This window comes from Nematolebias whitei, chromosome 7 (genome assembly GCF_014905685.2).
Source record: "Nematolebias whitei isolate Nwh7 chromosome 7, NemWhi1, whole genome shotgun sequence".
NCBI lineage: Eukaryota > Metazoa > Chordata > Actinopteri > Cyprinodontiformes > Rivulidae > Nematolebias > Nematolebias whitei.
The window spans coordinates 10,686,073-10,704,401 of record NC_056504.1 but is presented as its reverse complement, the minus strand read 5'-3'; the positions used below and the strand labels follow the sequence as shown (position 1 = coordinate 10,704,401).

Sequence of the window (18,329 nt, the reverse complement as noted above, 5' to 3'; positions counted from 1 at the left end):
ATATATGTATATGTATATATATATATGTATATGTATATATATATATGTATATGTATATATGTATATGTATATATGTATATGTATATATGTATATATGTATATGTATATATGTATATGTATATATGTATATATGTATATATGTATATGTATATATGTATATGTATATATATATATGTGTATATATGTATATGTATATATGTATATATATATATGTGTATATATGTATATATATATATATATATATATATATGTATATATACATACTTGTTTGTATTTATTTATTTGTTAATTGTTAGGCTTCTTGATCTGGGACCCGAGTCTGAATTTCGTACCATAAACATGCAAATGTGAGCTGGTATGACAATAAAAAAATCCTTGAATCCATGAATCCTTGAAAAGTACATTTTATTTTGTTCAAGTACTTTTGAATCCCCATCTTGTTCTTTTACTTTTGTATGTTTTTATTTTTAGATCTCTTTGGGCACATTAAAAGTGATGATAAATTAAATTCCAACTCCTGCTCTCCCAGTTAGCGCTCACTCACAGGTCACATGTCTCATGCGTGTGCACTCAGGTAACGTGGGGCCCCAGCCTCCTAACATATACATCCAGGCTGCCGGTGTAGCGAGTCAAATGACTGTATAACACCATGTTTCACAATCCGCTTCACTCTATTATTTCATTTGTCTTTTCTATTCTCTGGTTTCCTAAATAACCAGTCACAGATGTTGAGAAGTACAGGAAAGGGTGGAGCAGCATTTGACTCCCCTCATTCGTTAAAAGACCCTTAAATAGTGTTAAAATAAAATCTGAAGTCTGTTCAGTTTGTCCTCCAAGTTCTTGCACGGCATGTCCTACCTTCTCGGACAAAACGAAACCCTGGCAAAATGTTTCCTTGTATTGAAACATCTAAAAGTTAGTCCAACAAAGTTCAATCAGTTCATCTGGATGGATTGTTTCTGGGGCCCGTCCTCTCCCCTGTCAACTCCTCTGAGGCAGCCATGGCCAAAGTGGTTCAACACATCAAAGTTCACGCTCAATAATCCAGGTAGAAAATTCAACATCGTTCAGTCAGGTCATCTGGATGATTTCTTTTGTTTTGTTTTTTTAGACGTATTGTCCTTCATCTAAAGGACTTCATCAGTCCAAGGAGCCACAAACTCAGTCCCATAATTAGCACAATTACATAGTGGGCCAACCAGTTTTCTGGCGATAATGGTTTCTGGGGCCTGCCCTCTCCTCCCCCCCAGTCCCCCCCTGGTCTGATGAAGTCCTTTGGATGAAGGATCAAGCGTCTCAAAAAAAAAAGCGTCCCAGAAACCATCTTATCACCAGCAAACTGGTTGACCCACTGTGAGTGTGCTGTTTGTGGAACACAGTTTGTTTGGTGGCTCCTCTGACTGATGAAGGCCTTTGGAAGAAACGTCTCAACAAAAAAAGAAACCGTCCAGATGACCTGACAGAACTTTGTTGGATTTTTTTACCTGGATTATTGAGCATGAACCTTGATGTTAGACTGTTGTTGTTCAGAGCAGCTTGTAAAACTTGACAGGAAGCATCCTCTCTTTTTCCCTCTCCATCAGGCACATCAGCAGCACGAGTATTTATTCAGTTGCAACTTTTCAAGCTTGTTTACATTTTTTGTTCATCTCGTCAGTTGTCTTGAGGTCGTTGATCGAGGACAGAGCTTCTTTAACGACGCAGGCGTATCAGTTCATACCATCGCACGATTTGTGACCGTCTCTTTAACCTCGGAGTTGTTTATAAAAGGCCAGCTTCTGTTTGGGAGCTCTTAATGGAAGTTAGTGGTGGACGGAGGCCACTTTATTCTGTGTACTCTGCTCTCTCTGTGCCTGAGTGGGCTTAGAGAGCTCAGGAGGACTTGAGTAGTGTCCCCATACATTGATTTATGGAAGTGCGTGAACGGTTAACAAGGTAACTGCTGACCACACCTAATGCTCTATGTGATCTTTGTTTTTCAGACATCATAATAAGATCCGCAGCGTTGATGGTCAGCGGATAAGAGAGCTGGTTTCTCTGGAAACCTTGGATCTGAGCAATAATGACATCACCGAGCTTCGAGGGCAGTACTTTCCTGCAGGCCTTCAAATCCGAGACCTGTAAGTACCTAAGGACACAGATTTTATTTCCCCCCCCTTGCACAAAATCTTCATAAAATGATTCGTGAGATGAATGACGAATGAATGTGTGTTCAGATACCTCAGTAACAACAAGATCAGTGTGTTGGAGCTCGGCGCTCTGGATCGTCTGGGTCCAACTCTACAGATTCTGAGACTGAGCCGAAACCGCATCAGCCAGATCCCTATCCGAGCCTTCCAGCTTCCGAAGCTCACCCAGCTGTGAGTACCACTGCCTTTCGTCAGCTCGGACACAGAGTGAATGTGCCGACAAGGCTGTGTTTTCATCTGTCTGAGCAGTTCACGGTGCAGAAACGTAACGTCTCTGACCGTTCGCTTTGAGCCTCCTCATTTGAGGAGATGCAGTTGTGTTTAAAAGATGTCTGGATAAAGGAGGAGTTTCTATTGTCTGCTGCTTGAGGTGTGTGTTGAACATGAGAAACGCTGTTAGTGTGAGCTATACCTCTTGGTGTGGATAAGGTCTGACAAGGTAAACACCAGGCTCATATTATTAGTGATTTATTGCCTTCCTCCATATCCCCAAAGTGGTTTGTTCAGTCCCCGTAGCATGCTCCATTATCTTTGTCAAACTTCCCTCCAGCATCACCGTGAGGCCGATCCCATTTGTAGCTCAACACCTCCATTTCAGAGAGCAAAGACAACACGTGTAATGGTAGTCTCCCCCCTTATTGTGGCTCCGGCAGGTTCCCCAGGTGCCTTTTGTTGAACAGGTGGCCCCAGTGACACTGTATCTTCCCATTCTAGTGGTGATGCATGCTGGACACAAAAGAACCTGTATGGATGTTTATCTTTGCGAGCCTGGGGGCTTTTACAGCCTTCACACACTCAGCAGCTGTGCAGTTCAGTGTTGGATGCAGAGAGAGACCAGGTTTAGTTTTATAGCATCTTATATCATGATTTTCAGCTCATCCCTCTTTTCTTATCACTAATGTGACCAGAGCAACACACACCAAAGAGAGAGGTCTTTACTGGAAGAGTGCAAGCTGCAAAACTGAGTGCTTCAACTTGGAGTTAATGAATGTCCTTTTTAAAATAAGAGCAGAATGCACTGGAGGAAAAACTGCTGCTCTGTTTTCAGGTGTTCTGTCAGAGTTTTTATTCTGTTTCTTAACTCCACAGAGACCTGAACAGGAACCGTATCCATCAGATAGAGGGTCTGACCTTCCAGGGTTTGTCCAGTTTGGAGGTGCTTAAACTGCAGAGGAACAGCATCAGCAAACTGACTGACGGAGCCTTCTGGGACCTGGCCAAGATGAAAGTCCTGTATGTAGTAAAATAAAGAACTTTTTGAGATAAAACACTTAAACACGTGTAATTACGAAGTTACTCACAAGCCTTTGTGGTAATAGTCACAAGTAGCGTTCAAATAACATCCTCTCTTCCCAGGTGCAAAAATGCCACATGCACTGCCTGAAACTGTGGATGAACTAATCTTCCTGCTGTTTTTTCTCATGCAGTCACCTGGAGTACAACAACCTGACGGAGGTGAACAGCGGCTCCCTGTACGGCCTGAGCTCCCTGACGCAACTCTTCCTCAGCAAAAACTCAATTGCTCGCATCAACCCTGATGGATGGAAGTTTTGCCATAAATTAAGGGAACTGTGAGTAAATGAGCCTCAACAGTCAGCCTCTTGTGCCAAATTATCTTTTATTTTTGTTTGTTCTTGCCAGCGTGGTTTAAATTCCTACAACTGTACACTAAAGGTTTAATTTTCATTAGCATTTAGTGATGTAAACTACGTCTTAAACCACGGGTGCCCAAAGTGCGGCCCGAGGGTCATTTGCGGCCCTTGGTGTGATTTTGTGCGGCCCACAGCTGCAGTTTAAGAATGGTATCATTTTGTCCTGCAGGCTTCAGAGGTCGATGCAGACTTTCTGCAAATTAGTTGGTAATCCTTTTTTATATAGTGTTTAGGTTTAACAGCGAAACAAAATAAAAACAATCTTCTCAAAACGAGCAATGTTAAACAAAACACAAACCTTTGGCTATATATTTTTTTATTTTCACTTCATGGTACAAATCAAAACAAACTTTTTCTGATTTCTACCAGAAAGGAGACTTTTAGATGATGAGTCATAAAACTTAAATAAATATTGCAGTTGATAAAATAATCAATAGGGAAATTTGACATTTTTAAGTGAATAGAACGTGGTATCATCTACATACGAGTTGATCAACTTCATCAAACCTTCTATGAATCTGTTGTAACGACTGACAGCTGGACGATTTTTCAGAACTTGGATCAGCCTTTTGGGCCGTCCATGGTCCTAAAGGCTGATCGACCCCCTTTTAAAAGGATTCAAATTATGCTTTTGTTGTTGAGAACAGACTAAAATGAACTTTCCAAACACAAGAAAATAACAAACATAGTCCCAACAAATCAAATAAATCAAATCCTTTATAATAAAAAATACAAGCTTAGTGTTTATGATGCTTTTAATGTTTTGGATCTACAATTTAAAACTCTTTCGCCACCAAAATTAATCAACTTTTGTCCTTTCTCCAAAATACTGTTCACGTTGAGAGTTCAATTCACATTTTTGTGGCCCACAAGTCCTTTCATCTGGATAGTTTTGACCCACGTATGAAAACGTTTGGACACCTTGAGAAGCTCACACTCTCAGTTTACCTTCTCCAGGGCTGAATGACTTCTTGCTTTAACACTCGGTGTGCTCTGCTGTTCTCAGGATAAGCCTGTTTATCCCATAATTAGAGCCGGGCTCAACAGCACACAAGCCCTTCGACAAGAGTTTTTGTACTCGGTTTTGAAGCGTGGGGTTTTGGCAAACCGGCCTGTAATCCTCACTTGTTTGTATTGTGATAATTACACTCCAGGATCACCTTCACCGCCTTTGTCTACCGAGTTATTATCTGAAATTCTCTCCGGTGCTGTTGACATGAGTGTCGTAATGCAGCTTTAAAGTGCTTTGCTCAGCTCAGGCGTTGGTAACGACAGGGCAGCCCGGGCCGTCTGTGGCGCCTGCGCTTGTTTACGCGCACCAGTCTGAAGGGATAAAGTGGGGATGGGGAACGTTCCAGTTTGCTCTGGGTAGCTCAGCACCGTTTCCTGTGTGCACATCTTTTGAATGGCAGATTGCTCCCTGTGCTGTTCTTGAATCTACCGCCCGGCACCGCAGCAGTAACCGGCTACATGATTTTTATTATATTGGGTTCTGATGACCCAACCAGCTGATAGAAGTGGATGACTTGTCTTTATGAGGAGCCTGTTATTGCATTCCCAATGCGCCTGGCTGAGCTGGTCATCACAATGAATCTCTGCACACATGACTGCTCAAGCACACCTGAGGCCACACAGGACAATAAAATACACAGCACTGCCTGTGAGCACTGTCTGAAAAATAATGACACATAATTTATTGGGTACCACTTTACAATAAGGCTCCCCTTATAGATGGCTAATAAATAGTTTATAGATATGTTATTAATTCCTCTATAAACACTTTATCAATCATTAATAATTGTTTATTATGCATTAATTAAGGGTGACAGGGAGACAAAACTGACCACTTTCTTGCCAAATAGTGAGCCAAATCTGTTCACCTATATATTTCATCTAGAGTTGTTATATTAAACATTTCAGACTAAGTTAGTACCTTGTGAGCACAATAAGTGTTTGTAAACATCATTTTTTTAGGATATAATATTAGTTGTAGATACTTTTAATGCAGTGATAAAGTGCAATATTATATCCTAAAAAAATCGGTTTACAAATGCTTATTGTGTTTACAAGGTACTAACTTGGTCTGAAATGTTTAATATAACAACTCTAGATGAAATATATAGGTGAACAGATTTGGTTCACTATTTGACAAGAAACTGGTCAGTTTTGTCTCTTTCACCCTTAATTAATGCACAATAAGCAGTTATTTATGATTTATAAAGTGTTTATAGAGAAATTAAAAGCATATATTGAAACTATTTATTAACATCTATAAGGGGAGCCTTATTGTAAAGTGGTACCACTATTGTTATATCAGTAATCTTTTTTTTTTTTTTACAGGAAATATATAAAGTTTGAGTCGTTACAGTTGCTTGTAAAGGTAGAAGTATTTTCTGTGGCGTTCACATCCCATTTTAGTTCTTCATGTTTCTAAGGAAGAAAAGAGCAGCTTAATTGTAACGTTTGGGTCTGAGCGACATTGTGTTTCCCGGGGGTTTACCACAAGCCCAAGGAGGTTTATAAATGGAAGTTATAGCCATGTAAAGTTCTACCAATAATTCAGATGTCTGCTAAACTCGTTCTCTGCTAACAGCTTGTAGTGGGGAAGAGACACATTGGAAAAACACGTCTCCGAGCTGCAAACTTTTTTCAAATCAGCCGTGAAATTGAAGTATAATGATGTTGCAAGCTGTCATCTCCTTCCAGACCTCACACCAAACTTGTCTCTTGTCTTCTGTTTTTGGTTTCTTTAGAAATCTGTCCTACAACAACCTGAGCCGCCTGGATGAAGGAAGTCTGGCTGTGTTGGGGGATCTCCATACCCTTCAGCTGGGCCACAACTCCATCAGCCATATCAGTGAGGGAGCCTTCCGGGGTCTCAAGGCCCTACGCACCCTGTAAGTATCCCCCCCCCCCCCCCTCCATTAAAGTTCTGCTCCTGCTGAAGATAAGACGTAGCCATGCCATTTGGCAGCAGTGAAAGCTGAGCTGTTTAATTTCTGTCTGTGTGATCTCTGATTTTGAAGCTTATGAAGCCTCTTCCTTTACAAAGCAGGATCTTTTAATTCTAAAACATCTTGTTTATGTTTATTGTCCTTTATTGGTGCCACTAGATGTCTGTTGTCTTCATTAGTTTCCTCTCTTTTATTACTTCTGCTCTTGCGTTGGATTTTGTGTCCAAACCAGCTCGGATCAGAACGTTCCAGTTTGTTTGGCTCTTTTGATATTTCTCCTTCCTTTAAAAAGACAGTGAAAGGCAAAGATTTCTTTTCCTTCCACCTTTTGCACAAAAAAGTAAAGAAAAAGTCTTTCGATAAATCTGTCAGAAAGACTTGGGGGGGTCTTGGTTGTTGACCAAGCTTCTCTTGGCTCTGCTGCTTCCTGGTGAAAAAGCCAAAGAGGCGAGATGTGCCAGAGGTCCCCTAACCAGCTCTGTCCCAGCAGGTGACGAGCCAAGGCACACAGGTCCGACTCACTCACTAGTCTTTTATTTTTTAATCTCCTAATAAATACAGTTTTGATTGAATAGGATGTTTTAAATTACTTATCTAGGTAAACTCCTCTGTCTTTTGAGGCAGACCTAATCTAATCAGCAGAGGGGGGGCAGCCATAGGCAGGACCCTGAAAGGGAGCTGGGGAGCTTTAATTGGGCCTGTGCTGCTGGCTTGGGGCTGGAGTCTGCATCAGGGTGTGAAAGCTCCAAACAAGCCAGCCTGGCCTCTAATTCGGCCATGGGGGTCGGTGGCTCGTAGGGCCTTCTTTAGCTAGGCTCTCTTGCGCCGCAGCCCCCCAGCCCCCACCTCACCCTTGGCCTTGCTTTAACGAGGCAATGGCCATTCACATCCAGCCAGCCAGAAAGAGTAGGAATTTGGCAGCCACATTCGGGTCCAACTCAGACAGCAGCCAGTGGAGGCTGAAAAGAACCAGAGGGGGATAAAAGATGCTTGGAAAGCAAGGGGTGGGGGTGTGGGGAGAAGTTATGGAGGGTGTAGCTGACCATCAACCTCAAAAGCATTTCTCAAGTTTGGAAGAAAGTCTACTGAAGTTTTCAGATGAGTTCTGTGTTGCTTTTCTGTTTGCTGGCCGTGCAGACGGGCAGTGCTTCACCTCAGAGGTGGCTGTTCACAGGAGGACGCAGATCCAGTCAACAAGGGTTTGGAAACCCCCAAATCATTGTAAAACAATTCCCCTTTTCTCTTTGTTACTCCTTGGTTCTATTATCCCTTTGCCCAGCCATGGCTAAGCCTGGCCCCACACCCCATTAAAAGTCTTGGCTGCACCGAACCTGCCTCCATCGCCTCCAACCGTCTGGCCTCTTACAAGACTTTGTGCTCTCGTCAGTCCCTCTCTGCCTTCATGAATTAAATATGCGTTTCCTTGTGCTGGGGTTTGTCTCATCCTCACATGCTCACCTTTTCTCTACTTCTGTGAGGAAACATTGTGCTTGACTGGCAGAGCAGAGCAGCAGAGGGTCTCTTAAGGCCAGGTGCGGGGGTGGGGGGGGGTGACTTCTAGAACAGCCTCTGCCAGGACTTTGAAACCCTTCAGTGATGGCAGACTCTGTTCATTTTTCTTATCCCCTCTCTCTTCTCTCCTTCTCCACAGGGAGCTGGACCGTAACGACATCTCAGGCACAATAGAAGACACCAACGGGGCCTTCTCTGGATTGGACAAACTCAAGAAGCTGTGAGTCCTCCCCCTCTCTTCTTTTGCTCCGTCCTCAGTTCCTTTTCATTTCTCCAACATCCTGTCACTATTCTGGGGTTCTCTCTGCTTTTCTACAAAAAAGGAAAAAAGTGAGCGTTCACAAATTTGTGTAAAAGTTTCCATCCAAGTCCCTGTTCATTCTGTACTGCCAGCTAAAATCTCTCAGGCTGTAAAGTGTAGATATCTGCCACCTTTTATTATAACTTTTGTTTGGAAAGTTTTCTGATAAAACGTTCAATTAAACTTTTAGTCCCATTTCTCTCTTTTAATCTTTAGGAGCAAATCAGGTTATCGTTGCAGATAACGGTTCAAGAAGCCAATACAGTGAATCCTGTATCAGTTTTTCAGTAATTCATGGAGCTCCATGTAAAGAAAAAAAAAGTGTTATTGTAAAAAGTTAGTGAATTGCAAAATTGCAGCGAGCGTGAAGTTTCTAAGCGCCAATCATCAACCTGCAGGACAAAAAGATGATGTCCAGCCAAGATGGTTCCCAGTGTGTGCGCCGCTGAAAGAAAGAGCCAGAGAATAAGGCAGAGAAGGGGCTTTTCTTTCAGCTGGCAGGGGTTCCCTCCCCAATAGGCTTATTGCTGTTTTTCCTTCACGCCGCCTCTTTTCTAGTCCCCTCGTTCCCACTCTCTGTTGTAAGGAACTGAGAGAGGGTAAAATTGAGGGCTGTATTCAGTCATCAAACATCAAACGCCTCTCTCGCCCTGCCCTCTGACCCTGCCCCCCCCCCTCCTTTTTGTCATGGCGTTGGCGGAAGCAGCTCGCTGCATCCCGAAGCTGTCAAACTGAGCCACGGGAAAATAAATAGTAGAAAAGAAGGGGACATCAAAGTGTCCAGCACACAAAATTGCTTCCCTTAAAGCAGCTTATCAACACAGCCATGAAGGATGGAGGCGCAGGTTTTATTCTTTTTATTCTTAGCTTAATTAAATTCCTTTAAAACAGAAGTCACGAAGGAGCTGCCTCTTCATCCCTGTGACAGGGCAGGGTTTTCAGTCTGGATGAGTTTGAACACTGGGGTCCTGATGGTGAGCCACCCAGCCGTGTCTCCTCTTCCTGTGAAGTAAAACCACAGCAGAGGGTGGACGAGGGGCTTCGACCCCCAGATCAGAGAGAAACAACTCACTTCTCCACCTGACAGGCGACATCCACTCAGAAGATTGCATGAACGCTCGTACACGCTCACCACGCCACACACAGCCGAGTCTGGTCATTGCTGTTAAATTCTAATAAAGATAAAAGTGGTCTTTGAAGAGTAGCAGCACAGACCCCAGGTGCCACCCCCCCTTCCTCTCCAACCCAACCGCAGCACCATTCAATTTCGCTCACCCTTTCTTGTGGCTAATCTCCACCCAGTTCAGATTTCCAATACCCCAATCCCTTCTCTCTTATCAGATTCAGCCTCACTAATTGTGCTCTTCTCCCCTCGCCCTGCTCCCTCTTCTCACTCCCTCTTCCTCTCCCCTCGCTCCTCATCACTCGGCGCCCTTCGTGTTCTGGAACGGCAGCACTCTGTTTGGAAACAAGATCAAATCAGTGGCCAAGAAGGCCTTCGCTGGCCTGGAGACCCTGGAACACCTGTGAGTATCCTACAAGAGTGGAACTGGCAGGGGGAAGTGAGGTGAGGGTGTAAACGGGAGGGGGAGGGGGGAGGCAGGAGGTTGAGATTGCCAAAAGTAGCTGGCAGAGTGGAGGTCGCCAGCAATTTAATAGCGTTGTTGTAAAAGGAGAAGACGGAGGCTGTTCCTACAGGCGGCCAGCTGCCTCTCTCTGGTTAGCTTAGCACAATCTCAACACAGGAACTAAGTTATTGAGCATATGGTGAACCCAGGAGGAGACATGGAATTCCTATAAGCTTTTTTACTGAGGGCAGAGACACAAAGCTGATTATTTTCATCATGGCTGACAGTCAGACTCGTGGTAGATTTTGCATGAAGCTGTAATTTATGCAGTAATAGAACAGATTTTGTTTTCTTCTTGCCAACAGGAACTTGGGGGAGAATGCGATTCGTTCCATTCAGCCTGATGCTTTCAGTAAAATGAGAAACCTCAGGAGCCTGTGAGTACTGTTTAAACAAACGCAGCACAAACACTCCCACTTCAGCTAAATCAACGTCCGCTTTAGTTAGAGGTGGTTATCCAGGAGACCCGGCTCACGTTGGTCTTTTCTCCTCTAGTCTGATTCAGAGCAACGGTTTCCTCTGCGACTGCCAGCTGCAGTGGCTGCCTGGCTGGTTGTTGTCACATGGTCTGCAGGATGGTGTAAACGCCACCTGTGCCCACCCAGTGAGCTTGCAGGGAACCAACATCTTCCAGGCTCCAATCAGCAGCTTTGTGTGTGGTAAGCACAATTTACAACCGTCTCTTAAATTTAGCTTCATGTCATTAAGTCTTATTCTCCGCCCCCCCCAGACGACCTCCCTAAGCCCCAGATCACTGTTCAGCCAGAGAACACGGTGACGGTCCTGGGAAGCGATGCACGTCTCACCTGCACAGTGGCGAGCAGCAGCTCCTCACCCATGACCTTCGCCTGGCGTAAGGACCAGGAGCTGCTTCATCACGCCGAGATGGAGAACTACGCCCACGTGCGCGATCTCCACCACGGCGAGCCGGAAGCAGGAGGAGGGGTGATGGAGTACACCACCATCCTGCACCTGCGGGAAGTCACCTTTGCCCATGAGGGACGTTACCAGTGCATCATCACCAATCACTTCGGCGCCACCTACTCTATGAAAGCCCACGTCGTCGTCAATGGTATGTTGCCAGATGTGCAGAAAAAGGACAAAAATATTGTTTTTCAATGATTGTTGCCCTGAAAAGATATCAATGATCGTGTTTTGGAGGACCAAGATCTTTTCAGCATGTATCACTGGAGTAACTTGGCCTCCATCTTCAAGATGATGAACTGACACTTTATTGTTTGATTTATTTGTAAAGGTTATCATTAGGGGTGCACGATACTATCGGCTGGTATTAGTGAGAAAGTTAATTATTGGCCATTCCATCAAAATAACTCACCAATATAAAAGGAGCTGTTTATATATATATATATATATATATGGCACTATTTTTGTATGACAGCTCAGTAACAAGGACATCTGCAGCGCCAGCACAACGTTATGACGTCACATGTGCTGTTGAGTTTAAATTTGTGAAAATTTACAAATTTGCACTGTTCGAGTGTTGTCGTGTTAGGGAGAGTAAATGTCATGAATAAATTTGACATTAAACATAATTCAAGTTGAAGTGTTGCATCATTTTCAGACCCCTTTTTGGCATCTACATCTGGTATCAGGCCAAACTGACAAAGACCATGCAGAATAATGTAGTATTTTAATTCCACAGCAGAGAAAGATATGTAGTCTCTGTAAGTAGGGCTAGGAAAAACAATATTGGTATTGGTATCGGCCAAATAAGTTTTAACAAATCAGATATCGGCCAAAAATCCAATATCGTGCATCCCTAGTTATCATTTACTCTCACTTCTGATAACATTAGTAAAAGTGAAAAAGTCTATTGTCAAATGACCTGTTGGAAAAATAAGACCTGCAGGATTTGATCTGTGGGCCTCTGGCCGGAAGTTCCTGGGAGTAAACGCCAGCAGCAGCTGGAAGAATGTGTTTGAGAACAGAACGAGTAGCTCCATAATCCTCAACATCTGTTAAGTTTTTTTGCAAAAAAAAAAAAAGATTCTGCTAAAATGACATGAAGTCAGTACAACGTAAAGTTCTCCTTCTTCCACAGAACTGCCGTCCTTCGTGAAGACGCCCACGGACAGCACCATTCGAACGGGCCACACCGCCAGGCTGGAGTGCGCCGCCAAGGGCCACCCCACGCCAGAGATCGCCTGGCAGAAGGACGGCGGCACGGACTTCCCCGCTGCTCGCGAGCGCAGAATGCACGTGATGCCCGACGACGACGTGTTCTTCATCACGGACGTCAAACTCGAAGACATGGGCGTGTACAGCTGCACCGCCAAAAACACCGCGGGCGCCATCTCGGCCAACGCCACCCTCACCGTGCTGGGTGAGAGCTCCCACTTCCTGTTGGCTGCCTCGTTCTTCCTCCCGCCAAGTCGCTCATATTCCCACCGCTGAATTGTAAATAGCCGGGCGCTCTGTTGGGAATCGGTCCGCCTGGGGCCGCAGAATGAGAAGCTTTATATTTTTCTTTTCTCGGCAGCTGCGGCCGTGCTGCAGGTCAGGGGTCAGAGGTCACAGTTAGGGGTCAAAGTGGGGGATGGAGGGGGAGAAAGGGAGACTCACAGAGGGGTGTTTGTTAGGCATTCCCACCCCCTGCTCCTTTCTGGGTGGAAGGGACAGTGATGGCTGCCTCGCCGAAGGCCTCGGTGCTCCCAGTTTATTGGCTGTTTTACACTCCAACCCAACAAACCCAGTTTCTCTCCCGTTAAGTTTCTGAGCACACAGATCAGCTTTGTTCTTTGTGTTCCAACGGAGCAGAGCAGCTTGTTGTCACACAGCTAAAACTAAACAAAAATAACAGGGTGGGGGGGTCTTGGAGTTCAGGAGCAACAGGTTCTGTGTTCAGGGTGTCAGACTGTCGGAGCACCGATCAGCTCAGAGGGTAAACTACTGAAGCTGTGACGTGTGGGTTTTAGAAACGTGGTGGTGGGAGGGCGCTTCAGAGAGACCCCTGTCTGGAAAAGAGTTGGGGGAGAAAAAAATGTTTGAGATGTAAGAGTCGAGGAGTGGGAGGAGGGGGGGGGGGGGTTGATGAGCTGGGGAAAGTATTGATAGAGGAGAAATGAGCGGCTGAAGTGGGTTAAGTGAAATCTCTTAATCTGTGTGTCCCACTGTGAGGGGAAGTGTTCAGTCTGAGAGGCCAACACACACACACACACACACACACACACACACACACACACACACACACACACACACACACACACAGAGCTCAGTGGGTTTCTTTCAGTGGAATGTGAAGTTGCTCAGAGAAACACTGAAAACATTGTTCTGAAGAAGATTCTGTCCCAAGAGAAATCTTATTAGTGTGTTGTGCTAGAACGTTATCTGCTGTCAGAGTTTATCGGCGTTCCATCTGAGATATAATCTCAGATATCAGAGGATCAGTGTTTGTAAATGTTTTCACATCAGACTTCCTCAGTCTGTGCTCGGTGTGTCCGTCTGAGACACCGGGATCCTGCAGTTTGTAATTGACGAGCTTAACAAAGACAGAAAACTGAGAGTGCAAACATCATCTTTGAGCTTATTATTAAGCGGATACTAGGGATGCCCGATATTATTGGCATGGTATCAGTATCGGCCAATATTAGCAATAAAGTTAAATATCGGACATCAGCCATTCCATTAAAATAACTCACCAATATAAAAGGCACTGTTTTTATATTAGGGGTTGAACGACTACATCATTTTTAAACTCGACATTAACATAATAAAACTCGAGTAGAACTCGAGTACTTGATTACTTCATAGCATCTAAAGATACAAAAATAAATAAATAAATAAAAACGCAAAAAGGGTCATTGTTTACAAAAAAAGACCAACAAAACATTGGGAGCATATATCACACTGCAAATAAGTCACAGGAAAAACTAAACTATTAGTTCCAACATTTTTCAGTCAGGTCATCTGGACAGTTTCTTTTTTTGTGCTGAAACGTTTCACCTTCGATCCAGAAGGCTTCATCAGTCAAGGAAACACACAACAAAACTGATTCTTCCTCCAACAGCTTACTCCAAAGTGGAAGCATGTTGAGCATAGACTTTGTTGTTTTCAACCAGTTTGATAAGACTGTCAACAAGGAAGAGGGCCGGCAATGGAGGAGGGGCGTACCAAAGAGACCATCTTATCACAAACAGAACTGGTTTGTTCCACTTTGGAGTAAGCTGTTGGAGGAAGAATCAGTTTTGTTGTGCGTTTCCTTGACTGATGAAGCCTTCTGGATCGAAGGCGAAACGTTTCAGCACAAAAAAAGAAACTGTCCAGATGACCTGACTGGAAAATGTTGGATTTTATACCTGGATTATTGAGCATGGACTTTGTTGTAAACTATTAGTTTTTATTATTAAGCTGCAAAAGTGAAGAAACGTCCGGCACGTCAAAAATGAAACTAAAAACAGTGGGGCGGACGACTACCCCGCACCACCGCCAGCTGTGGTGTGCATTAGGTTTAGTTTTAGAGATTAATATGTTTATAGGTTTTTTATAGGTTTAGAGATTAGTATTTTTTGCTTTTTGTTTGTGAAACAAGGTCAGAGGAAGCTGGTTCTGGTTCAGTCGAATGGACCTGGTGTTACACCATATTCTGTGACCTGCAACAGTGCGTGCAACACCGCCCCCTATGGTCACAGTATACGGTGGTCACAAAATATGGTGTAACACCGGTTCGCATCAGCTCTAGTCAGGAAGTTGATTCATTTTCTGTTTCCTTACGGTAGTTGAACCGGAAGATCCATCTTTAGTGAAATATTTCCAGACTATTGATGCATTTCTACTTGTTTGCCAAGACTGGACCTGCAATGACGTAATGGCGACATAATGACGTCACCACGAATACTCGATGTGAAATTAAAAAACTCGATAGATGTCCTAGGAATTGATGTGTAAATTGCTCGAGTAGTCTGTTAAAGCCCTAACATATATATATATATATATATATATATATATATATATATATATATATACTCGTATATATTAAAGGCACTGTTTTTGTATGACAACCCAGTGACAAGGACGCCTGCAGTGCCAGCACAACGCTATGACATCATGCGCGTCGTTGAGTTTTGATTTGTAAACATTTACAAATTTGCACTGTTTGAGTGTTGTCATTGTGTTAGAGCGAGTAAACGTCATGACTAAATTTGACATTAAACATATTTCAAGTTGAAGTGTTGCATCATTTTCAGACCCCTTTTTAGCATCTGCATCTGGTAGCAGGCCCAACTGACAAAGACCATGCAGAATGATGTAGTATTTTAATTCCACAGCAGAGAAAGATATGTAGTGTCTGTAAGTAGGGCTTGGAAAAACGATATCTGTACTGGTATCGGTTATCGGCAAAATAAGTTTTATCATATCAGCCAAAAATCCAATGTCGTGCATCCCTAGTTATTACTAATAGGAATATCATCAGGAATCCTGCAGCTTCTCAGCATTTCATGAGGAATCTATCGCTCCCATGTTCCATAGAATCCCCCCGCCTGGCCCAGGACCTGAAGGACCTCAGCAAGGTGGTTGGAGACACCGTGGCCCTGCAGTGTAAAGCCCTCGGCAGCCCACCTCCCCGCATTACCTGGCTGCGCAACGACCAGCCGCTGCGTCCCTCTGACAGGCACCACTTCACCCCGGGGAACCAACTGCTGATCATCAGCTCCGCCTCGCTGGAGGACGCCGGCCGCTACACCTGCCTCATGTCCAACACCTTGGGCACGGAGCGCGCTCACAGCCAGCTCGTGGTGACTCAGCGCAGGAGCGCCTGCGTGACATCTACGGGCCTGAGCACCATCACTATAGGCATCATCGTCATTGCCGTGGTCACGAGCATTGTGGCGACATCGCTGGTGTGGGTGTGCATCATCTATCAGACCAGGAAGAAGAGCGAAGAGTGCAGCGTGACCAACACAGGTGACTTTAGATCACTCTGACCCTACCTTATTGGTTAACATGTGCAAAGTATAAACAGATTGTTTATCTGTCCCAGATGAGACAATTGTCCCTCCAGACGTCCCCAGCTACCTGTCCTCTCAGGGTACTCTGTCTGAGCGGCAGGACGTGTGTCTCCGTGTGGAGGTCGGAGGTGGACCTCAGCCCAACGGACATGTAGGAGACACCACAGGTACCTGTCCGTCTGCGTCCTCCAAATATTTGTCTTCCCAGCAGCTCCTGTTTGTATAAACCTGCTCCGAGTCAAAAATAATTACAAGTGTTGATTTACTGCCTGGAAATGACTTCTCCCTCCTCCCACCCCGCAGCGTTCGACGGCCCAGTGATGTGCACAGACTGCTTGGAGAGCAGCTACTCCATAGATCACGACTACCTGGCCCACGGGCTCGACTCCGCTCGAGGCGCAGAGTACCAGCAGCTCGCTCCCCCACCTTATTCCCACCGTCACCCCGAGGAGCAGCGCCACACCGGGTCACACAGAGCCCCGCTCTGCAACGGTTCTCCCCACGAGGTCCGAAGAGGCGTTCAAGGAACCACGTTTCCCAAAAACCACAACACGATACAGCCGAGCCAAGAGGACAGAAAAGGTACAGTGATTTGTGAAGACTTGAAATGTACTTTTACGACCTGAAAGCAAGTCAGGGGGTGCTCGGGTTCAGAACAAATGCTTCCAGGCCCAAACCATAAATCCAGAACACGTTTTAAAGGCCTGCTCTCCCACAGGAGCATCACCAGTGTCAGGTGATTTTGTTCAGAAATCCTTGTCAAGCAGAACTCCATCCAGCCTGTTAGCTGATCGATTGTGTCCTGCTCGCAGCTGACGGTGTCTCGTTGTTGCACGCAGAGCTGAAGCAACAACACTAAAACACAGACGAGAGTTGTGAGCGCTGCCAAACTCCTGCCGAGGCAGGTCCAGGCCTGCTCCGGGACTCCTGTAGTCAGGGGAGCTGTACGAGTGGAATCAGTCTCTGAATAGCAATTCTCACCTCCACATGTCACCGCAAATCTATACACACATTCCACCGCCTCGCCTTCCTCAAGCTGAATGCATATTTGTCAATATACGTGTCAGAATATTGAACCCCCCCCCATCTGTTTGTTCCTCAGTGAGCAGATCGGGACACATGCAGGACTCCTCCTTCCACAAGCCGGTGAAGCTGGGCGGCGTGGCGGGCCGCGGGTGCCCGGACACGGACTGTGAGCCTGAGCTCAGGCAGACTCTGTTGTCCAACGGATACGTCCTCCGAGCCTGTCAGAGTGAGAGCGCCCCCCTGAGGAGAGCCAGCGACTAGCAGCTCGAAATATAAACTGTTTTCTTTCATTGCACTGGGAAATAAACTGCTACCTCATATCGAGGGCAACGGTCCCCAGCCTCCCGCATCACGATTTACCGGGAGCACCAGAAGGGGAAAGAGGGGGGATATGTATAAGGAGTGTCCGGCGTTTGAAGGCGGAGCTTGTGTGGGTGGCGTCCCATCTGAGCGTATCAGCTGTACATAGTTTAAAAACCTTCCTTTGGGAGGTGACCAGTAAAAAAAAGTTCTAGCTCCAAAATGATGTGACATTGAAGCGTGTAAATGTAGGGGGTCATGTACAGTTTATAAATTTGTGGGGGGATAAACAAAGAGAAATATGCATTTGAACTTTTGACTGTACATAAGAGTTTTCTTATATATTATATATAACTTTTACAGGAGTGTTTGAATCTATGTGCATGACAAAGAAAGGAGTGATATTTTTATTTTTTAGAAGAAAACAGCCTTTTTCAGTTTTTACCAAACATTCAGCTGCAGTGCCTTAATGCATGACTCAACCTGTTAGAGCAGGGCTATTCAGCTCAGCTGCTCAGGGGGCCACACTTACTGAAGCCAAGAGCTCAGGGGCCGGACGTCCAACAGCTATTGTCATTAAGTTTGTTTTACAGTTTAAAATCTAGTTTTATTTAAAAATGAACCCACTGGTGGGCCAAACTGAGCTCACCCGTGGGCCTGAATTGGCCCCCGGGCCACCAGTTTGAATAGCCCTGTGTTATATGTGTGACAGATACCGGTACATGTTTTATAGGAAACACTTGATTGCACTTGAATTTTTTTTCTTTTTGGGACAAACACAGCCAGCTATGGCCTTACAGG

The 18,329-nt window shown here is 44.9% G+C and overlaps 1 protein-coding gene across 1 annotated transcript in view; it reads left to right on the top strand.

The window, feature by feature from the left end:
- lrig1 (leucine-rich repeats and immunoglobulin-like domains 1) overlaps positions 1–18,081 on the top strand; it is a 44,804-nt gene extending 26,723 nt beyond the window's left edge. The window contains exons 4-18 of the mRNA XM_037679246.1: positions 1,983–2,120; positions 2,217–2,360; positions 3,279–3,422; positions 3,617–3,760; positions 6,595–6,738; positions 8,447–8,527; positions 10,063–10,134; positions 10,542–10,613; positions 10,732–10,895; positions 10,967–11,308; positions 12,299–12,580; positions 15,724–16,158; positions 16,235–16,369; positions 16,506–16,784; positions 17,305–18,081. Of these exons, the coding sequence (XP_037535174.1) occupies positions 1,983–2,120; positions 2,217–2,360; positions 3,279–3,422; positions 3,617–3,760; positions 6,595–6,738; positions 8,447–8,527; positions 10,063–10,134; positions 10,542–10,613; positions 10,732–10,895; positions 10,967–11,308; positions 12,299–12,580; positions 15,724–16,158; positions 16,235–16,369; positions 16,506–16,784; positions 17,305–17,489 (2,761 nt within the window). The 3' untranslated portion in view covers positions 17,490–18,081. The remainder of the gene's footprint in view (positions 1–1,982; positions 2,121–2,216; positions 2,361–3,278; positions 3,423–3,616; positions 3,761–6,594; positions 6,739–8,446; positions 8,528–10,062; positions 10,135–10,541; positions 10,614–10,731; positions 10,896–10,966; positions 11,309–12,298; positions 12,581–15,723; positions 16,159–16,234; positions 16,370–16,505; positions 16,785–17,304) is intronic.
- The last annotated feature ends 248 nt before the right edge of the window (positions 18,082–18,329 follow it).